At 32.8% G+C, this 19,548-nt stretch overlaps 1 protein-coding gene and 1 pseudogene across 1 annotated transcript; one reads left to right on the forward strand and one right to left on the reverse strand.

The window, feature by feature from the left end:
• The first annotated feature begins 215 nt into the window (after positions 1–215).
• LOC114291240 (coiled-coil protein) lies at positions 216–9,358 on the forward strand. Its single transcript, XM_028235283.2, has 6 exons — positions 216–550; positions 4,038–4,165; positions 5,586–5,689; positions 5,804–5,891; positions 6,187–6,248; positions 8,956–9,358. Exons 1-6 carry the CDS (start codon positions 438–440, stop codon positions 9,106–9,108), a joined length of 648 nt encoding a protein of 215 aa, XP_028091084.2. The 5' UTR covers positions 216–437; the 3' UTR covers positions 9,109–9,358.
• A 4,100-nt stretch (positions 9,359–13,458) lies between these two features.
• Positions 13,459–14,760, reverse strand: LOC145803636 (receptor-like protein 33 pseudogene; annotated as a pseudogene).
• Between the last annotated feature and the right edge of the window lie 4,788 nt (positions 14,761–19,548).

Raw genomic sequence — 19,548 nt, forward strand, 5'->3', positions numbered from 1 at the left:
CGAGTAATGCTAGAGACCCCAAATATTCTACCAAAAATTTTACCAAATGTCTCACATGGGTATGGGACCCACACAATGTGGATCCCATGTGGATCCCACACCCATGTGAGACATTTGATAAAACTTTTAGTAGAATTTTTGAGGCCTCTAAGTATTTTTATAAGACTAAATAGTTCAACGTTTCAAAAACTAAGACTTATGGATAAATTTTCCTTAATTTTAATTTCCTTTCGCTTACTACGAGTGCGTCGGACGCGTGGTATTTAAACAGGTAAATGCAACCAAACAAGGAATATCCCCGTCGAATTCGATCAATTCAACTCTCTCTCTCTCTCTTCCCCAATTATCTACGAGAATCGTCTCTCTTTCCTCATCACGAAACCCTAGAGAGAGAGGGCGAGAGAGAGCTTCGTCGTCTTTAGACCCAGAATACAATAATGGTGTTCTACTTCAAAGCCCGAGCCGAGGCCGGTGACTACACCATCTTCATGGGTCTCGACAAGTTCGAGAACGAGGAGCTCATCAAATACGGCTTCCCCGAAGACATCTGGTACCCCCGACTCCTCACCCTCTCCATTTCTCCAAACTCTATATCTTTCTCTGTATTTGTATATATATATATATATTGTCAAATTATTGTTTGCTTCTTTATTTTTTTCTTTAAAAATCTAAAAATTGTATTTTTTTTTATCTGCTGTCAAATTTTGCGGGGTTCAATTTCTGGGTAAGTCACTCTTGTTATATTATACTCTCATGATTGGTATATGGTTATGTTTAGTGTAATTGGTGTTTGATACAATTCCTTTGTAGATAGCTTATATTTACATAGTCAATCTCACGTTTTATCAGAGTGGTATAATTTAGGATTAATGCTCCGCAGCTGATGTTTACAATCCGATGGTATCCCTATAGCTTCACAAGAAAATGAGCGTCATTGATTGGGCTAATTAGACACAATGCACAATTAATTGACACAGGAAAAAAAAAATTCAAATTGGGCACTTTTTGGCATATTGATGGAGAAGGGTAGCTATAGGAGTGCATTTATTTTTCCTAGTATTATTTCCATGGTTTTTTTTAACTTTACCTCCTCCAAGATCCTATTGTAAAGTGGGAGCCTTGTGCATTAGGCACAACCTTTTTAGCATATCCTTAGGTTAAAACATATACCATCACAATAGTGTAATAATAAAGGACAATACCTCTATTCATCTTCCTCCCTTCCCCCTCTCTCTGCTATCTCTCTCTCTCTCTCTCTCTCTGTCTCTCTCTCTCTCTGTGTGTTCTATTGGGCAGCGCTGTGAACCTCGCTCAGCTCCGCTTGCGAAATCCATCCAGCATTGCTACTTGCAAACTCTGTCCTGCACACTACACCACCTTTGTCTTCCTCCCAGCCTTGCGACCTCACCATTCTTCTTAGATTGTCTTCACCCATAAAACCACCATCAACCAAGGGCTCATTGGGGTTTGTCTATTGAAGATCGATTCTTTCTCCTAATTTTTCTTTGAGCGATTAAATTTTTAGTGTAGGCCGATTCCATTTTTCCATACTAGCGAGGTTGAGTGTAATTTGAGTAATTGCCAAGGGAGGTCCGTATTTGTCCTTTATTTATTTATTTCATAGCCTTGTTAAGGCTTTAACAAATATGGAGGTATATGATGCATTGGAAGTTATAGTGGTACTTTTGATTTGTATACATGGGTGGTACTGTTCTTCTTAAATAAAATTTACTTCTAATTGAAGAAAAAATAGTCTGTGAATTCATAATTGTTTTCGGTTACCACTTGATATGGGATTCTTTGATGAGAGGGCAGGTGGTTGTGCTTCATAACCTTTAGGGCTCACAGATCTTGGATTCTCTACCTGTACCATGCTTAGTTTTTAATCTTTTATACATTTGGTATAAGCTTTAGATATGGATGAGGGTTGTGTGTTAGATAACTTGAAAATCAGTTCATATATATTTTTTTTGTAAGATCCTTTATGTACATGAATCCTAATATAAATATGGAAATAAGGCCTAGGGTGTTCCCTATAAGTGATGCGTCGTGCCTGTCTTTTAGCGTTTCGAAAAATTGGCAAGGGGCTCTACATTGGTGCCCAGGTGCAATGCAAAATAGACAAGGGTTCCTGTGGTTTTCTAGGCAAGAACGGTTAAAGAACTTAGCCCAGAATTGTAGTACTTGAAGTATAGGATCATTAATAGGTAAAACCATGTAATTAATAGATATTATGATTGGAAGGAAAATTAGTGTAACATGTTCACAAGAAACTTAAGTGGCTAGGTGAAAATACGAAGGAAAAAAAATTGGGTTTGAAATTTATTATACTGGTCAAGATGGAAATAAACATGGTGAGGAATAATTGTAGCTAAACATAAGTTAGTAACAATGACAAAAATAGGAGATAAAAATAAAAAATAAAGAAATTTATAATTGGAGAAATTATGGTTAATGTGATTAGTGTCTATACACCCCAAATAGGATTGGAGGAATATATTAAAAAGACAATTTGGGATCATCTGGATGAGTTGATGCAACAAAAACTTGTTGAAGAGCAGATAACTATAGTTTTATGACAGAATTGTGCATTGTCAAGTAAGTCCACCCAATTTTTCTAATTTACTGTGACATAATGTCTCAGATATTCCTCCAGCAATGCATTCATCCGCTCCCCCTGACCATCAGTTTGTAAGTGGTTTGCTGTGGAAAATTTCAACTCTGACTTGATCAGATTTGAATAACTTAGTCTAGAACCTCTAGTAGAGCAAGTGTCCCGATCACTCACAATATCCTCTAGTACTCCAAGAGATTTTAATTAGGTTAAGTGTATGAAAAGTGAGCATTTGAGGGTGCTAGTGCCAGATGAGAAGAATAAGGAAATATGAAATAAGTGTTGATGGAACTGGAGAATAAAGGTTTTATTATCAACTAAGGCTTCGTTTTAGAACATACTATTTTAGTAATTTTTTGATTTTTTATGAAAAGATGTGCAGAAAAGTAAAGAGAGCGATTTGACAATTTATAGTGACTTGTTGACTAAAATTGAAAGTTGCCAAACGAGGCCTTAGAGTTTGAGGTGGAATTTGAATTGAAGAAGATGAAATCTAGTAACCTAGTAGGACCAGATTTTATCCTTATAGAGGCTTAAAAATGCTTAGGTAAGAAAGGAGTATCTTGGTTAATAATTTTTTTAATAAGATTCTAATGACTAAGATAATGCTTGACAATTGAAAAAAATATTCTAGTGCTTGTGTATAAATATAATATAGATATCCAAAATTGTATTTGTAACAACTATAGAGGCATTAAGTTAATGAATCATACAGTGTAATTATAGGAGAGAGTGCTTGAACATTGCTTAAGAGCTACAACATTATTAGAGAATCAATTTGGATTTATGCTTGATAGATCAACTATTGAGATGGTTTTGTCATGTAAAACGAATACCTATTGATGCATTGGTAATGAAGAAAGATATGATCACCATAAATGGACATGTTAGGGGGAGAGGAAGACATAAATTGATGTGGAATGCGGTAGTAAAAAAAGATATGAATATTTAATTTACCTGGGCATATACCCTTTGGTAGAGTAGAATGGTGAAAAAAGATTTGTGTAGCCGATCCCACTTGATTGGGATGCAAGGCTTAGTTTGTTTTGTGTTGGTTTAGTTTGGCTTGATTTGGCTGTGAGTTTGGTTATTATTTTGGAAATTTGTATGTTTAGTGGCTTAGCTCTTGTGAGTTTTTGTAATAATCTGTGTGAATATGTAGAGGTTCTTTACAGCAAATGACCTGCAATCTAATCTCCTATGAGGTATTTCCTTCTTTACTGGTATTTGTTGGTATATTGAACCAGCTTTCTCACATAAAACACCTTTGCACAAACTCATGGGGCTTACTTGTTAGGGTTTAGGTCTTGTGTATATTTGATGGGTTTCCATTCCAAGATAGGAGAATATTTACGTTGTTTTGTTTCAAAGTGTAATCTTTTCTTTACATTTGGCACTTTCTTGACTGGGTATTCTACTGCAGGTTTCACGTGGACAAAATGTCTTCGGCCCATGTTTATGTGAGACTGCACAAGGGTCAGACAATTGATGATATATCTGAAGGTCTTTTGGAAGATTGTGCTCAACTAGTCAAGGCGAATTCCATCCAAGGCAAATGCTTCAAATTCTTACTATTTTGTGCTTTAACCGTAGCGAGCCATTAGATAACCCTTAACTAAACTATCTGAGTGTCAAAGAAGTTAAGGAGTTTCACCTTATTATATTCCTTGAAGATGGAAACATGCAACCATCCCCTAACAACACTCTCCTTCACTGAGTAAATTTTGCTTCTAAGTTATTTCTTATAGGAAAGTGCGATCACATATTAAGCTGGTGCAGTTTTGGTGTTCTCTTGATCTCCATCTTAAGATTATGAAAATAACCTATGAGTCTATGACAGTAATTAAAAAACACTTCCCACTTCCTTATTCTCTCCCAGCTTGCTATCAATCAAGAACTTCCATTTCCTTATCCGGTTCCACTTTCCTACTTTTTCTCATAGCTGTGCACTTAGAATGTGAGTGCCATCCTACTAGTATATAACATATTTCTCTTTTTTCAGATTTCGTGAAGACAGTTTTGTGACATCTTTAGGTAATGCCATTGGATTGTCCTGATTACATTACAGTCTCGCAACTGTATTGTGAGGGCACTTCATGTGTTACATTTGTCCTCTCGCTAAAGCCCCTGACAGCTTGCTTGCAGCATGTGAAAGAAAAGGATTAAATTTATCACTCGTAACACTTTTAAGGAATAACATTTAAGAAAAAAGAAATGAAAGGAGCGTCAAAAGGTCCAAAACAAAGAAACACGCAAACAAATAAATAATTGAATAAATCTTGAGTTCAAATATTTAATTATGTTTTCAAAATTGAAGAATGGGATTAGATCCAAGGTTGTATGCTTGTTTTTGCTCAGTTCTTTCTTATTGTTTACTTGATTGTCCCATTGGGGGTTAGATTTTTGGTACTAAATTAAATACTATTAACTCCAAAGTTGGAAGTCAAGTATTGTGAATATATATAATATACAAATTGATGTGTTGGCAATATTTAAGTTAGCATCTTCCATATCATGAACTTCAGCTTATCATAGTAGTGTTAAAAATCTAGTTAATATTTTGTTTGCACTATGTGCATGAAGTACTGAAACTTCAAAAGAAAAGACAATAATGCATTCTGATAAATATGGGTAACTGTCTACTAAATCATTAGTTTAGATTTTTTTTATTACATTTTTTTGGTTGTTGCTTGAATAAATTTCACTTAAAATTGTGAGAAATATTGTAACTTTGAGGTTAAAACATCTGTCTCTTCTATTTGAGTGTTTAAAAAAAAAAAACCCACCAGAACTGGGCTTAAAATATCATCTCACTATGTTATATCCACTTTTCACATGTTCTGCATCAACTTGACTTGGGCTGATGGAGATTATGACTATAATTAATGGTCTTGCTTTTTGCCTGCTTTGCATTTGGCAATGCTCTGGCAATGCAGTAACTCATTTCCTTGACATCATTTATATCTGACAGGAAACAAGGTGAATAATGTTGATGTTGTTTACACACCCTGGCAAAATTTGAAGAAGACTGCTTCCATGGATGTTGGCCAAGTTGGCTTCCATAATCCAAAAATGGTGAGCTTTTCTGTTGCAATTTGGTTGAATAGTGCCTATAACTTTCATTTTCCTTCTTTGTATTGAGCGTGGATGTGGGAGATAGCCCTTGTTTGATATTGGTGATCTGTTTAGGTCCGCACTGTGAGGGTGGAGAAGCGTATAAATGAGATAGTGAATAGATTGAACCGGACAAAAGTAGAAAGGAAACCAGACTTGAAAGGTATTTTATAGTTTTTGCTTGCTTGTGAGATTTTTAGATGGACTTCATCTTCATTATCTAATTTCAGAGGATATATTATTTTTGTTGTCCTATTTGATTGAAATACTAGTTAATAACTACTCTCTGTTTTATTATTATCTTGTTTTCCTACATGTTTTTGTAATTTTTACTCTATATATACCACTACTAATTTTCAATATGTTATTTGTTTCTGAGCTGTACATCTTTTGAATATTAACATGCTTTTGATTTTCTTTTTGGATATAAAAGTTATTTGTACCTGTATATTGTGCAGCGGAGCGCGAAGCAGTTAATGCAGCAGAAAGAGCAGAGAGAAAACTACAGCTGAGAGATAAAGTGAGTATTGTATTTTCTCTGCTGTTTTTTGACAAGAGTAATAAATGGGTGTTTATTATTATGTTTGCATGAGCTTGAAATCTTATTAAGTATTCAATTTTTTTATAACTAGGAAAAGGATTATCTTTGCAAATATTCGAATCTACAGAAGAATTCTTTGTGCCAGTTAACTAGTATTTGCAAATTGTTTGTATTCCTTTTTACCTTTGGCACTAAGTTTCTTATTGAATTGTAGCCATCAGTTTCATCTTGCTGCCTCATTCGTTATCCTGGCATTTCCATTTCCTTTTGTGAGCTTTCGCCTTGTTTCCGCATAGTCTGTGATTGTAGGAGTGACAGCAGGCCCATATTAATGACTGATATCCTGAACTGTACCTGTGGTTCATGTTAGTTTACTACATAAAGCTAATCCATCCTCACCACTTTGAAAGTTTTGTGGATATTGCAAATAATTTCTAATTTTGAAATCTCGAGATGTTTTGGGCAATTATAGATTGATTACTTTTGCTTCAATTTCCCTAGCAGCTGTTACTTTTCTCTCCTGGATACTTTTGTTGCTCTCAATTTCCTTGCCAATTCTCTCTTCATTTTCTGTGTCCTAGCTATTGTATTTGTTAATACTCTAGGCCCAATTATTCCCTCAATTAAATGTTCAAAATTGTCAGTATATCAGTTTCACTAGAATAAAGTTATTGCTTGTAACCACATCCCTGCAGACTTTTCAAGTTTGCTGCTAGCAAAATGATTTGTCTTTCATTCCTTCAATCGTCTTCTCTAGTTATGCATTTGATCACCACTAGTCCCAATTCCACATGGTTAGGACATGAGTTCAACAGTTTATATCAAGCTATCCAACACCCTCCTTCATGGGTAGCTTTATCTTGCATGTGGATAGTATGGTAATGATCTTGAAATCCATTGACTCAAAAAGAATATTATAAGCAAGATCTTTCTCTACAAAAAATACCAAGAATAAAGGCTCAACAATGGTTGATTTGAAACAAATGCCTAAGGTTGGAAGAAGAGTATTAACTTGAAAATTTATTAATTCACAAAAAACTGATCAGCCTTAAGGCTTACAATAATTATTTATAGTGACAAGCAGACCTAACGATACTTTGAGACAACTGAAATTGGCAGTTTCTTAACTAAGTACACAAAAATGAGGAAATACAACAAAAATTTCCAAAAATGGAAATATTTAACGGAATAAAAAACTACTAATTTAGGCTGACATGATGAAGCCAGATTCGATGGAGTCGAATTCTAACTTCTATGGTAAGAGTAATTGAAGTTGCAAAACTAAATAAATAAATAAACACAGAAAAATCTCAGAAGTGATGGTCTAAATGATGGAATTCACTTGAAATTTCAGCAGGGTTCATGGCGAAGCAATGGATCCCGTTCATAATGATGTTTGCCGTCAACCTATCAAATTTCACGCGATTTTGAGCACTTGCTATTTAATTGCTAGTAGTGCTTTTTGCCTTGTTTGGCCATGTGCATGTCTATTTGGTCCAAGAATTGCATGACCAAGCATGTTGCATCATAAACAAACCAAACAAAGTTAAAACAAACATACTAAACAAGGAAACAAATGCAAACTGGGAGACTTAAACTCAATACTTCTCTGAATGAAAGCTCTAATAGTATGTTGTTAGAAAATGAGTCCAACAATATATATCAAACTATCCAACAATACCCATATCGACTTCACACTTTGCTGTTCTCCCTATGGGAAACAGGCCAAGTCTTTACCAGGGATGATGTCATTCTGGTACTCAGAGCAGGATTAACCAACCTGGTAAACCAATATGCTACAATATGGCATTGAATGGGCTAGTAAAACGACATATTTAAATTTGATGGGGTGGTCCTGATTGGAGAATTTCCTTAATCCTCATATCAGTAATGAGGATTAGCCTAAAATACACTACTTAACTGCTTTGATATAAATATGTATCCCATCACCGTATGTATGCTGTACACCTGATGCAATATGGGCCTAAAATCTAGAATTATCTTTTTGTTTTTTTGATTGGAAAAAGTTAGTTTTCCAGCACAAAAACTCCCCATGTGGTGATAGTTTTGGTCATGAATCTGAACTTGCTTATTTAATCTGGAACATATGCAAAACTGACTTTTTATACTTTTTTTTTCCCCCTGTTCTTTGGAGGACTTCTTTTGTACTTCAATCTTTTTTCTTTAATAAAGTTTAACCTGTGTCACTGATAAAAAAAATGGGTCAGCCTTTTCGATGCTAGCACTAATATATTCAAGTTGAAGGCATCAAATGGATAAGAGCAAAGAAAAAAAGAGAATGGTTTCATGTTGGGTTTTAAATTAAGGCCTCATTTGGGATGTTAGCTGTTTTAGTTGGCTTTTTGGCTATTTTAGCCAATGAAAAAAAGTTGTGTTTGGGATGATTTGATTTGTAGGATGTAACATTTTGTGTTATTGGTTATTTTAGCTTTTTTTGTCTTGTTGGCTATTTTAGCATTTTTGTCTTTATTGGCTATTTTAGCCTCAAATCATCATCCCAAACACCCCCTAAGTTACATGTTCAATTAATCCCCATTCTTTGATTTTATTTTCATCAGTTCATGAGACAGATTCTTGTTTCTTAGTTGTCAAATATAACTCCTTTTTTCCCCCTTGAATTGATGTCTTATTTTTAAAATGGAATTATTGCCTATGATTTTTGCAGAAACGTCGGGAGGAGATGGAGAGGCTTGACAAGGAGAGGCAAGCAGAGGTGAGGAGCTACAAGAATTTGATGGTAGCTGAAAAGATGACATCTAACAAAGAGATAGCATCAGCCAACAAGTCCTTGCAAGAGCTGGAAGAGGACTTCATGTAAACAAGGTATAATTACGACTTTTTAAACAATTTGCCACCTAATTGCAGGAATCAAGAAATCTGCCCACCGGTGAAATGTAAGGGGATGGGGGGATGGTTTTCTTTTCTTTTCTTTTCTTTTTTTTTTTTTTTTTTAAATTCTGTTGTGTGCTATTTGGCATAAATATAATCCTTGGTGAGATGAACTCAATTTAGTCCCGAACCTCTCTGTTTTATGGATGTTAATAAGAAGAAAAGGATTTGTTGTTTAATGGAGAGATTGACTTTGATTTGTATCAACAGATTGGTTACTGTGATAATGATGATAAAAATTAGCCATAGTTTGTTGTTGGTTTATGGGCCCCAAAATGAAAGTCACGGGCTTGGCTTGAATGACAAATGATAAACCTGGTTTGAACTAGGATAATAATCTTTTCTATCAATTATATTTTTGTTTGGTTTCATGTCTGTGATTGGTTTGTTTGTTTTTGTAATATCATAACTTCTTAAAAATGAAATGCAATATCAATTCATTGTGGTTGACTAGACTTAAACTTTTTAAAGTAATTTTGGTGCCCTTGTTTGTTATACATACATTAGAAAAGTTTTTGGACATTGAGAATCGGCGTAACCTACGATTTTCATCATCAGTATTTTATGACCTAGAGAATTAAATTTGTCCTTGTCATAATAGTTTAGTTATGATTGCTAGGATTTACACACACACAAAGTGATTGCTAAGATTCACCTGGGATAACTACAAGCAATCATACTTATCCAGATAGGAGGGGCCAGAAGTGATTGGTATACACATAAATGAATCGATAGTGGAAAGGGGCTTTGAGACCTATTTATAATATCCACCATCGATGATCTCACTATGGGAAGCCTGAACTATGCCTAGATACAAGAAAACCTTCAGAGGATAGAGGCCCAACGTAATAAATTTTTTTTACTCCCAACATGCTTTCAGTCTCTTCAAGGTGGTCGGCATTAGCAATCTCATCGTTTAAGTCCCCGGATGAAGGTTATACCAACCATACTATGATATGGAAAATCCTTTTCCCTTTCGTTAGTTCCTTCTTAGTTAGTTGACTTCAATCCCTCAAGATTTGTTTGAGATTGATTGGAAAACTTAACGAGCTTTATAATATGTTCAAGCTTTAATCTTGTTTATTTAAAATTGATTTATCTTTAACGAGTTGAATTTGAGTAGATTGGTATTTAGGCCCTAACATCTTAATAGCTATATTAGAGTCTTATGCTATTACTTGTTTAGCTGTATGTTTCCTTGAATCCAATCTCATTCCTACGTCAATGAAGCCTGCCTTCATTTTATTCGCAAAATATTCTCTCTTTATAAGAAGATACATATGTTTATGTACATTTCCTTATTTATATGATTTCTACTCTTATATTTTTTGAAATTTGCATTTTTTTAGCGATTAGTATATAATTAGAAGGATCAGTTTTGTAGAATATTCCAAAAATTTGGAGTACACTTCTATTGTTTTTTTTTTGGAATGCTTCTATTATTTATTTATTTATTTATTAGATTGGATAGTCCGTATTTTTTTATGAATTTTCTAGCTTAGAATAGAACTATAAAACCAAACTGGAACCTAACTACTTTTTTTTTTTCAAGTTTGGTTTTAGGTTGGTCTGGTTGGATTTCTAAATTTTAGAATCGTAGTGATTGATTTGGTTCTTAATTCACATCATAACCGAACTAAATGGGTACATGAAGACCATTTATGTAGACACACGACTTCATATGGGAGGATAGATTGGATAAGAGCAAACCCAGTCTGGAACTTTTAATAAAGTCAAGATATCAAGATCAAAGTGCAAGTGAAAAACATAGGTGAAATCAAGACTAAATTTGGTGTTGGAAGACCTTGTAAATTATTTTAACATTATAGATTGTAGCGTTGTCAATTTCAGATGCAATGAACAGAGCATGAACTGAGCATGTAGTTTGAATCACAGAAGGAAGTTCAAAAGAACAACAGATTTGAGTCTTCTCTTGCTATATTTCAAAACCATTTAAAAAATTGGATTTTGGCGTGGGATGAAGTTCTGGGGATGAGAGAGACTTCTTCTCTAGAAATTCAGTGTCCAATTCCACCATTACCCACCACCGGCCACTGCCACCATTACCACCCCTTCTCCAGCCGCATTGCCTCTTCTCCAGTCCCTCATTCACTTTTGCCCTCCTCTCCTCCTCCTCTTAGATATAGGGTTTCAAGTTGATAGGGCAGTGGTGGTTAGGGTGCTGGAGGTGGGTTAAAAATTTATAGTTTCAATTATTTTGGTACTGAAATGAATCAATCTATAGAGTTGTAAAATTTTGCAGTTTCATCATTTTTTTTAGAATTGTAAAATTTTATAATTTGATAATATGTTTTTCAGTTTGATTAATAAGGATAAATGCTTAATAGAATCATATTTTAAAATTGTAATATTTTACAGTTTCAAAACTTGCTTTTCATCAGTTTGATCAACATTGGAGATTATTTTCTTAAACCCTACAAAAATTGAAAATAACATGTTTTTTTTCTCATTGTTACTGTTTGTTGTTGTTGTTGGGGGGTTTTTTTTTTTACCCTTTCAATTTATCAATATTTGGCATACTTTGCTATATTTTTTTGCTCTACTTTCTCAATTTATTCTCTTTTTTTTTTTTTTTTTTCCGGGCAATATTCTGGACATTCCAATGAGTTTTCGGCGATATTCTTGATATCCAGCGAACATTCTAGATATGCTTGCAACTTCCAGTGACATTTAGAATACTCTGGCGACTTTTTGGTGATGTTGAACATTCTGGCGAGTCTCCGGTGACCGTCTAATGGAAGTCCGGCAGTGGTGGGATGTAACAGTGTCTTTAAATTTTATTTTATTTTTAAAAAGAATTTTTTGATAACAATTAAAAGAATGTAAGACTAATTGGTGCAAACGTTTTGTTTTGGAACTAGATGAGTTTTGAACTTTGTGTATGGACCTATCGGTAAACGATAATGTATTTTTTGTCAACTATTTTAGAAGTAATCAAGTAAAACAAATATAACATAGGATTTAATTTTGTAAATTAGGGAAATAGAATTGAGTTAAAATTAAATATTTCATCTAGTATAGATTTTTTATTTCATTTATCATTTCATCAAGTGGAGATTATTTTTATTAAACTTAACTTGTAAAGAAATTTTTTAATTTTTTCATACACTTTACTTTTAGTTAAGGATAATTTTTTTTTGATATGACGTGTTAACTCTAATATGAATTGAACATAGATGAAAAATGACATAATACAATAATATGATATAACAAAAGGGTGGAATGTGAGTATTGAGTTAATTTTGACACAAATTTAAAATGACATGACAGAATTACGATCCAACACAACACGACGACCACCTTAGTTACAACTTATTTAGTTAACAATAAATAGAAAATAAAAAAAATCCATCCATGTTTGGCAAATGCTAAAATATCACATTTTCTGAAATTTTATTTTTAGTAAATCTTTAAAAAATTTGTATTCGATCCTTTTTTTTTTTTTTTTTAAAAAAAGAAGTTATTTTCAAGTGCTTCTATTCTAAAACTATTTAAAAATTTGAAAAGAGAAAACATGTATATAAAGCAAGGAGAAACTAAAATCAACAAAGAAGAAACGAACATCTATTTGTGAAAATTTAACTTGACTTGAAAACATGTAAATAAATTCATTTTGAAAACATGTTCATAATTTCTAATGTCAGCATGAATTATTTTACCAATTTTTTTTTCTTCTCCTCCACTTTGATCTAAATTTATTATTTTAGACGATTAGAATTATAGAGTTGTGAATTCAATTTATCCACATGGGGTTTTTTATTTTTTATTTTTTTATTTTTTGGTTTCATGTAATCTACTATCTTTTTACTTACATACATGCATATAACTAACTAGGCCCTGTTTGGAAAGTGAATTTTTGGCTTTCTTTAGGCTAAAATTTACAAAAAAACCAAAAAAAAAACAAAAGAAGACAAAATAGACTGAAATAGTTAATAAGACAAAATATTACATTAAATCCATAATCATTTTACTTTTTCTCTCATAAACGTTACATCCAATTACAAAAAAATACAATTATTTTTCCAAAGATAAAAATTTTAACTTACTAAAATAATCAAAAACTAAAATAGCTTACTAACCTAGCCAACTTCCCAAACCAGGCTATATATTCTAGCAGTCAATCATGAGTGTCAAATTTGAAACATAGAAGTAGGAAATGAAAAGGGATATCATGGTTCACAATCAAATTAAAAACAAACAGCTTTAATGGAAAGGAAAACATGGTAATTCAAACAGGCTCCACTTAGTTCTGAACATGTCATCTTGTTCCATGTTGGTACCTAACCTCATTTGATATGTTCTTCTGATGACACATTTTTACTCTGAAAATTCTCACAAGCCATTTTTCTTTCCTTCGAACGATGCAACTTCCTATCACCAAACCAATTACTACTCCACAACCATATCCCATCAACACTGCTTCCCATTCAAAACCATCAAGTTTGTATTTAAAATCGTGGCTTGAAGAGGATGATAAAGATGGTGATTCTGCTACTTCGGGACTCCCACATTTCTTTGACAATGGCAAACCACACAATCCAATATTTCCCTCATACGAAGTGTTTGAAAATGTTTCAAACTGTTGACCTCTTGGTATAATCCCAGTTAGCTTGTTTTGTGAGACATCAAAAACTTCAAGGAATGTCAAGCACGTTAATTGTTGAGGTATCTTACCAGAGAGCTTGTTTTGTGACAGATCCAAGGACTCGAGCTCAATTAGATTCACCAAGGACAATGGAATCGAACCTGTGAAGCCATTTCTTGAAAAATTTAGGACAACGAGGGCTTTAAGTCTTCCAATGGATATTGGAATATTTCCATCAAACTTGTTGTGCGAGAAATCAACAGCTTTGAATATGGTGATGATCCGTACGAATTCCATTTCCACTCCCTTATTCATTATTGTTACCGAATAATAACCATAATCATTGTGCATATAATTTGAGGATTTGTCTTCATCAAGCACCATCATTGAAGGCATGCTTTCAAAGAATTTTGATGGCAAAGTACCTATAAATCCATTGTGAGACATGTCAATGATATGTAAATTGGTGAAGGCTAATCTCTTCCTTGTTTGCTCTATGGGACCATGGAATTTGTTATCTCGCAAGACAATAACCTTCAATTGGGGCAGGCTCTCCAACCAAAATGGAAAAGCATCTTCTATGAAATTATGACCCAGATTCAAAATTTCTAGGTTCGTGCAATTCGCCAATGATCTTGGAAGCACCCCTTGGAATCCATTGTGGCTAACGTCAAGTTCCTGTAACATGCTTGCATATCCAAATGTTTGAGGGATGCTACCATGGAAATTGTTTCTTTGCAAGTGTAACACGGTTAATCTTCCACTGAAGTTTCCAAAACAGGTAGGAATTAATCCGTCAAATTGGTTATTGGACAGATCGAGATATATAAGAGAATGAAGATTGCAGAGTGGATTGAGGTCTTCATTTATGTTGCAAGATGACAATCGTAATGTTGTAATGTTTTGGAAAGAGGAGGGAGTGGAGTTGGTGGTGGTCAATGATAGACTACTGTTTGAAAGATCCAAAGAATCCATATATTCAAGCTTTGCAAACGTGTCCAGCTCAACAGTGTTGCTTCATTTATTTGACGAAAGATCAAGAATGATAAGGTTCACAAGATGAAACCAGGAAGAGGGAATGGGACCTGTTAGTTGATTGTTTGAGAAATATATAGCTTGAAGTTGCGAGAAGTTGGAAAAAAATTGAGGAATTGGGCCTTCAAAATTGTTGAATGAAAGATCAAGCGAAGTTAATCGCGTAAGGTTTATAAGTGATCTCGGAATCGTACCAGAGAAATTGCAGTCATGGATGTCTAGCACCTCCAAGTACTCAAGTTGGCCGATGGAATTAGGTAGCTCTCCTGTGAGTTCTCTGTTAACAGCTAACGACAGGTACTGCAATTTTTGCCAGTGGAAAATGCTATTGGAGAAGTTATTCCCTTGCCAGACTACTGCTTCTGATGATTGTATTTGGCCAGAAAGATAGGAGCTAATGAGGTAAAGATGGGTCAAATTTGTGAAACGGCCAAATGAAGGTAAAATTTGAGAGTGACTGAAGTTGTTCCAAGAAAGGTCGAGGTGTTGAAGGTGAACAAGATTGAAGAGGCTGCTGTTTGGATGGATGGTACCATGTAGGCAGTTACAACTGAGGTCGAGCCCAACGACATGAGAAGTGGTGTTATCACATGTGACCCCATCCCATGCACAACAATCTGTACCCTTTTTCCAATTATCAGTATTATGTGGACCAGAAGTTCTGTAGCAATCGCAAACAGAGCAAGTGAAGGAAAAGGATCGCTTAAATTGGAGCAAAGCAGTGCTCTCATCATTATGGCAAAGATGTGCAGAAGAAGAAGACAAGCAGAAAATTAGAGAATACAGGATACATGTTTTGAGTTGATAATTGGATAGTAAGAAACCCATTCTTACACCAGTATTGGGTGGTAGAGGGGGAATTGGGTATGATGCTTCTTCTTCTATATGCACTCTCCCTTTTATAACTTAATAATAATTCAACAATAAAAAAATATAAATTGAAAATTGTCATTGTATAGTCTCACATATTATCATTATATTAGTTTAATGGATTCCATCACTCGGTCAATTTTATTACTAATATAAAAATAATATATAAGATGATAAATTACTTTTAGTAAATAAATGTAATTGGTATTTAGCATAGCATTATTGAAGTAATGAGTCCCAACACTTGCTCATTTTTGTTACTAATAATATAATGCTAACATATGAGGAGATATATAATTTTTGGTAAATAAATGTACTCATCATTGTATTATGAATAAAATTGTGTTTGAATCATGAATTGATATAGGAATTTGAAAAAAGAAAAGCAAATATAAAAGAAATAAAAATAAAATATAAGTTAAATTTTTTTATCCATTTTCTCACATTTTCGTTTTCTTTTTCACATCATTATTTAAATTCATAATCAAATATGATTTAAATTTTTTTTTTTTTCCAAACAGTGCCTAAATAAAGGACCCACAATATTGTTCTTATTTGGTGCTTTATGTCAATAGTAAGCCTGACTAAATAAACAAATCTTTGTTTATTCTTTGGTACTATGAGTTTCGGATCTCTTGTACCCATTCTTCTGTACTTATCTTCTATCCCGTTCATCTCAGGCTGCCACGTCGTTAATTTTGAAATCATGAATGGGACACAAGATGTGTACAGAAAATGAGTATAGGTGATTCGAAGCCGGTACTATGGACTTGAAGTTATTAGATTGTCCTATTTATCTCCTCATATATATATATATATATATATATATATTTTATAATTATATTAGTATACACACAGGACTAACATTAGAGAGTGAAATGGCTAACTAAGTCCCTGTTTGATGAACATATATAATGTCATGTTTGTTTTTAACAATGAAAGGTAGGATTAGATTAGTAGTGAGAAAAGGTTTATAAGATTATTTTTATTTTGAGAAATAAAGAAATAATCTAATGTATATAAAATAATTAATAATTTAATCTACTATTAAGGGTTTTAGTTATTTCGAGTCCTAGTAAATCATTCTTAACTCATCATGAGTGATTCCTCATCTTCCATTTAATTTTCATAGGGTTTTTTGATTTTCTAAAATTAATAGATTTAATATTGTTACTCATAATAACATATTCACAAAATGATATTTTGTAACAAATTTCTAAAAGGATTGGGCCTTCTTTCAAAAAATAATGGGAAACTTATTTATAAATCCTTCTTTCCCTACTTATATTTTATTTAAAACAAATTATTTTCTTATATTCTAACAAGTCTTATGGATGACATAGTTATCAAAATACACATAATAATATTCACATTAACCGTGTATGTTCCGTGATGTGAATATTTACATTGCCAATGTGAATATTCATACGTCTATGTGAATATTCACATCATAAAATATGAACGTTCACACCGTTAATGTGAATATTCACATCATAAAATATGAGCATTTACACGTCAATGTGAATATTCACATCGTAAAATATGAACGTTCACATCACCAAGTTGCTAACCGTTCAAAAAATATTTGTAAGAGTAAAATTATCTATAAAATATCTTAAATATGAAAATTAGGATTTGGTGGATTAAATCCAAATAATAGGACTTACTAAAATAGAATGATATATTATGGACTAATTATAATACAAGTACTTAGAAAAGGAGTTCTTAATAAATCTCTCAAAAATAATAAACTATATAATATAAGCTTTAACTATATTATTAAAAACAGAAAATGATTCGAAAGCATATTTTTATAAATAAAACTAATAAATAATATAACATGATATCTTTGCAATTATAAACTACTAGGTATTTTTTTGCTTGAAACAAAGGGCTAAAAAATGACATATCATTTTGTATATGAATTTTTTCAATAAAAATTATAAATATAACATTATTCATTGTGAAAACCTTTCAAAATTTTGTATGTCATTATTGAAGAAAGGGATGGACAGATGTGTGCTGGGAGACTTGGAGAAGGAAGTTTCTTACAAACAAGATGTTCACTGGTGCAAACCCTCTCCTCTCAATCAATATAGTAATTAATTCAATGGGGTTGGATTCTCTCAAGTTGGCCATTCAACTTGAGAGAATAGTTGGGCTTAATAATATAATAATTAATTCAATGGGGTTGGATTCTCTCAAGTTGGCCATTCAACTTAAGAGAGTAGTTGGGCTTAATGAGCTCGTTTTGGGGTCAACATCATTGTTGAGTATAATATTTATGTAAAAAATCAAAATCATCAGACATCGGTACTTATATATTTGAATCACATTTATTTTAAAAAAATAAACGACAAATATAATTTTAAGAATAACCATCTCTTTTTGTTATATAAATGTTATTCAAACATATAGCTTATGATGTGCATCACCGTAACGAATTTTATATTTAACAAATCTTAAAAAGTGATTGGTTTGAATATATTATCAAGATCAATCACAAAACGGACGCACAAAACCCAAATTATTCTATTAAGTTAGATGAGTAACTTTGGAAAATTCAAATCGTAAATTAATACTTGAAAAGCAACCGAAAGAGAAATTGAAAGCTCTTGTCACTACATTAATCTTATAATTTTCAACTAACACTTGATTCTTTGAAATTTCATCTCATATTTAGTGGATGATTTGGTCCTCAAATATTGTTTGTATTGATATAGCTTTCATTTCACAAATTAGTGGAAATATATTGGAATTTAATTGGAAGCTTCACAAATTAGAATTTTTTTGTCATAAATCTTTGAGTAACAGAAAACATAGAGGTCTTTCTTCAATGTTACTAGCTTGATTTTATTAATAAGACTTAGGAGTCTTCCATGATATTATCTATAAGTTTTAAGTTAATCTTTAATAATCTTGATTGGATGACCATAAATTTATGTTTTCTAGAAGTTTGATTTTTCAGTAAAATTAAAAGGGCAACAATCTGGTAGAACATGAAAGTTACTGGGAGAAGTAGAAAGCTATCCCATCCACAAAGGAACAAAGTGAAAGGTGTGTCTTTTGATGTTTTAATGTGCAGCACATTGGATTTGAAATTAATAATAAAAGAATTTAAAAAATGTAAGACTTTGTAGAAAGTCTTTTCATAAATTTGCAATATGGTGGTGGGAATGGGCCTCTCGACCCGACGTGTGGGTTGGTTGATGGAAATTGTTTTGTCTCTATTTTCTACTTATTCACACAGACTTTAGAAAGTCTTTTCATAAATTTGCAATATGGTGGTGGGAATGGGTTTCTCGACTTGACGTGTGGGTTGGTTGATAGAAACTGTTTTGTCTCCATTTTCTACTTATTTACACAAACTTTAGAAAGTCTTTTCATAAATTTGCAATATGGTGGTGGGAATGGGTCTCTCGACCTAACATATGGGTTGGTTGATGGAAACTGTTTTGTCTCCATTTTCTACTTATTCACACAGACTTTAGAAAGCATAAAAAAAAAAAAACAACAAACAAACAAACAAACAAACAAAGAGTGTTCATACACTGTGAGACCTATTTCAAAATCAATAAGAAAAGAAAGAAAGAGAATAACTGTCGGACTTTTGCTTAAATGATCATTTCCTATTTGCTAAGATTAATTTCATTTTTAAAAACAGATAAAGAGTGTTCATTTTTTTTTTCTTCAATTTTGACGCAAAAAACATAGTAATGACATTTTTTGCAACAAAAAAATTAGTCCTGAAAATATATTTTTTTTTCTTCTAACTTTTTTCTCTAAAACATTAATTTGTTGTAATTATGGATGAATTGTTCAAATTTTAAAATCACCTTTTCAACCATCAAATTAGGT

Source organism: Camellia sinensis, chromosome 12 (genome assembly GCF_055761805.1).
Source record: "Camellia sinensis isolate YWXY chromosome 12, ASM5576180v1, whole genome shotgun sequence".
NCBI classification, from domain to species: domain Eukaryota; kingdom Viridiplantae; phylum Streptophyta; class Magnoliopsida; order Ericales; family Theaceae; genus Camellia; species Camellia sinensis.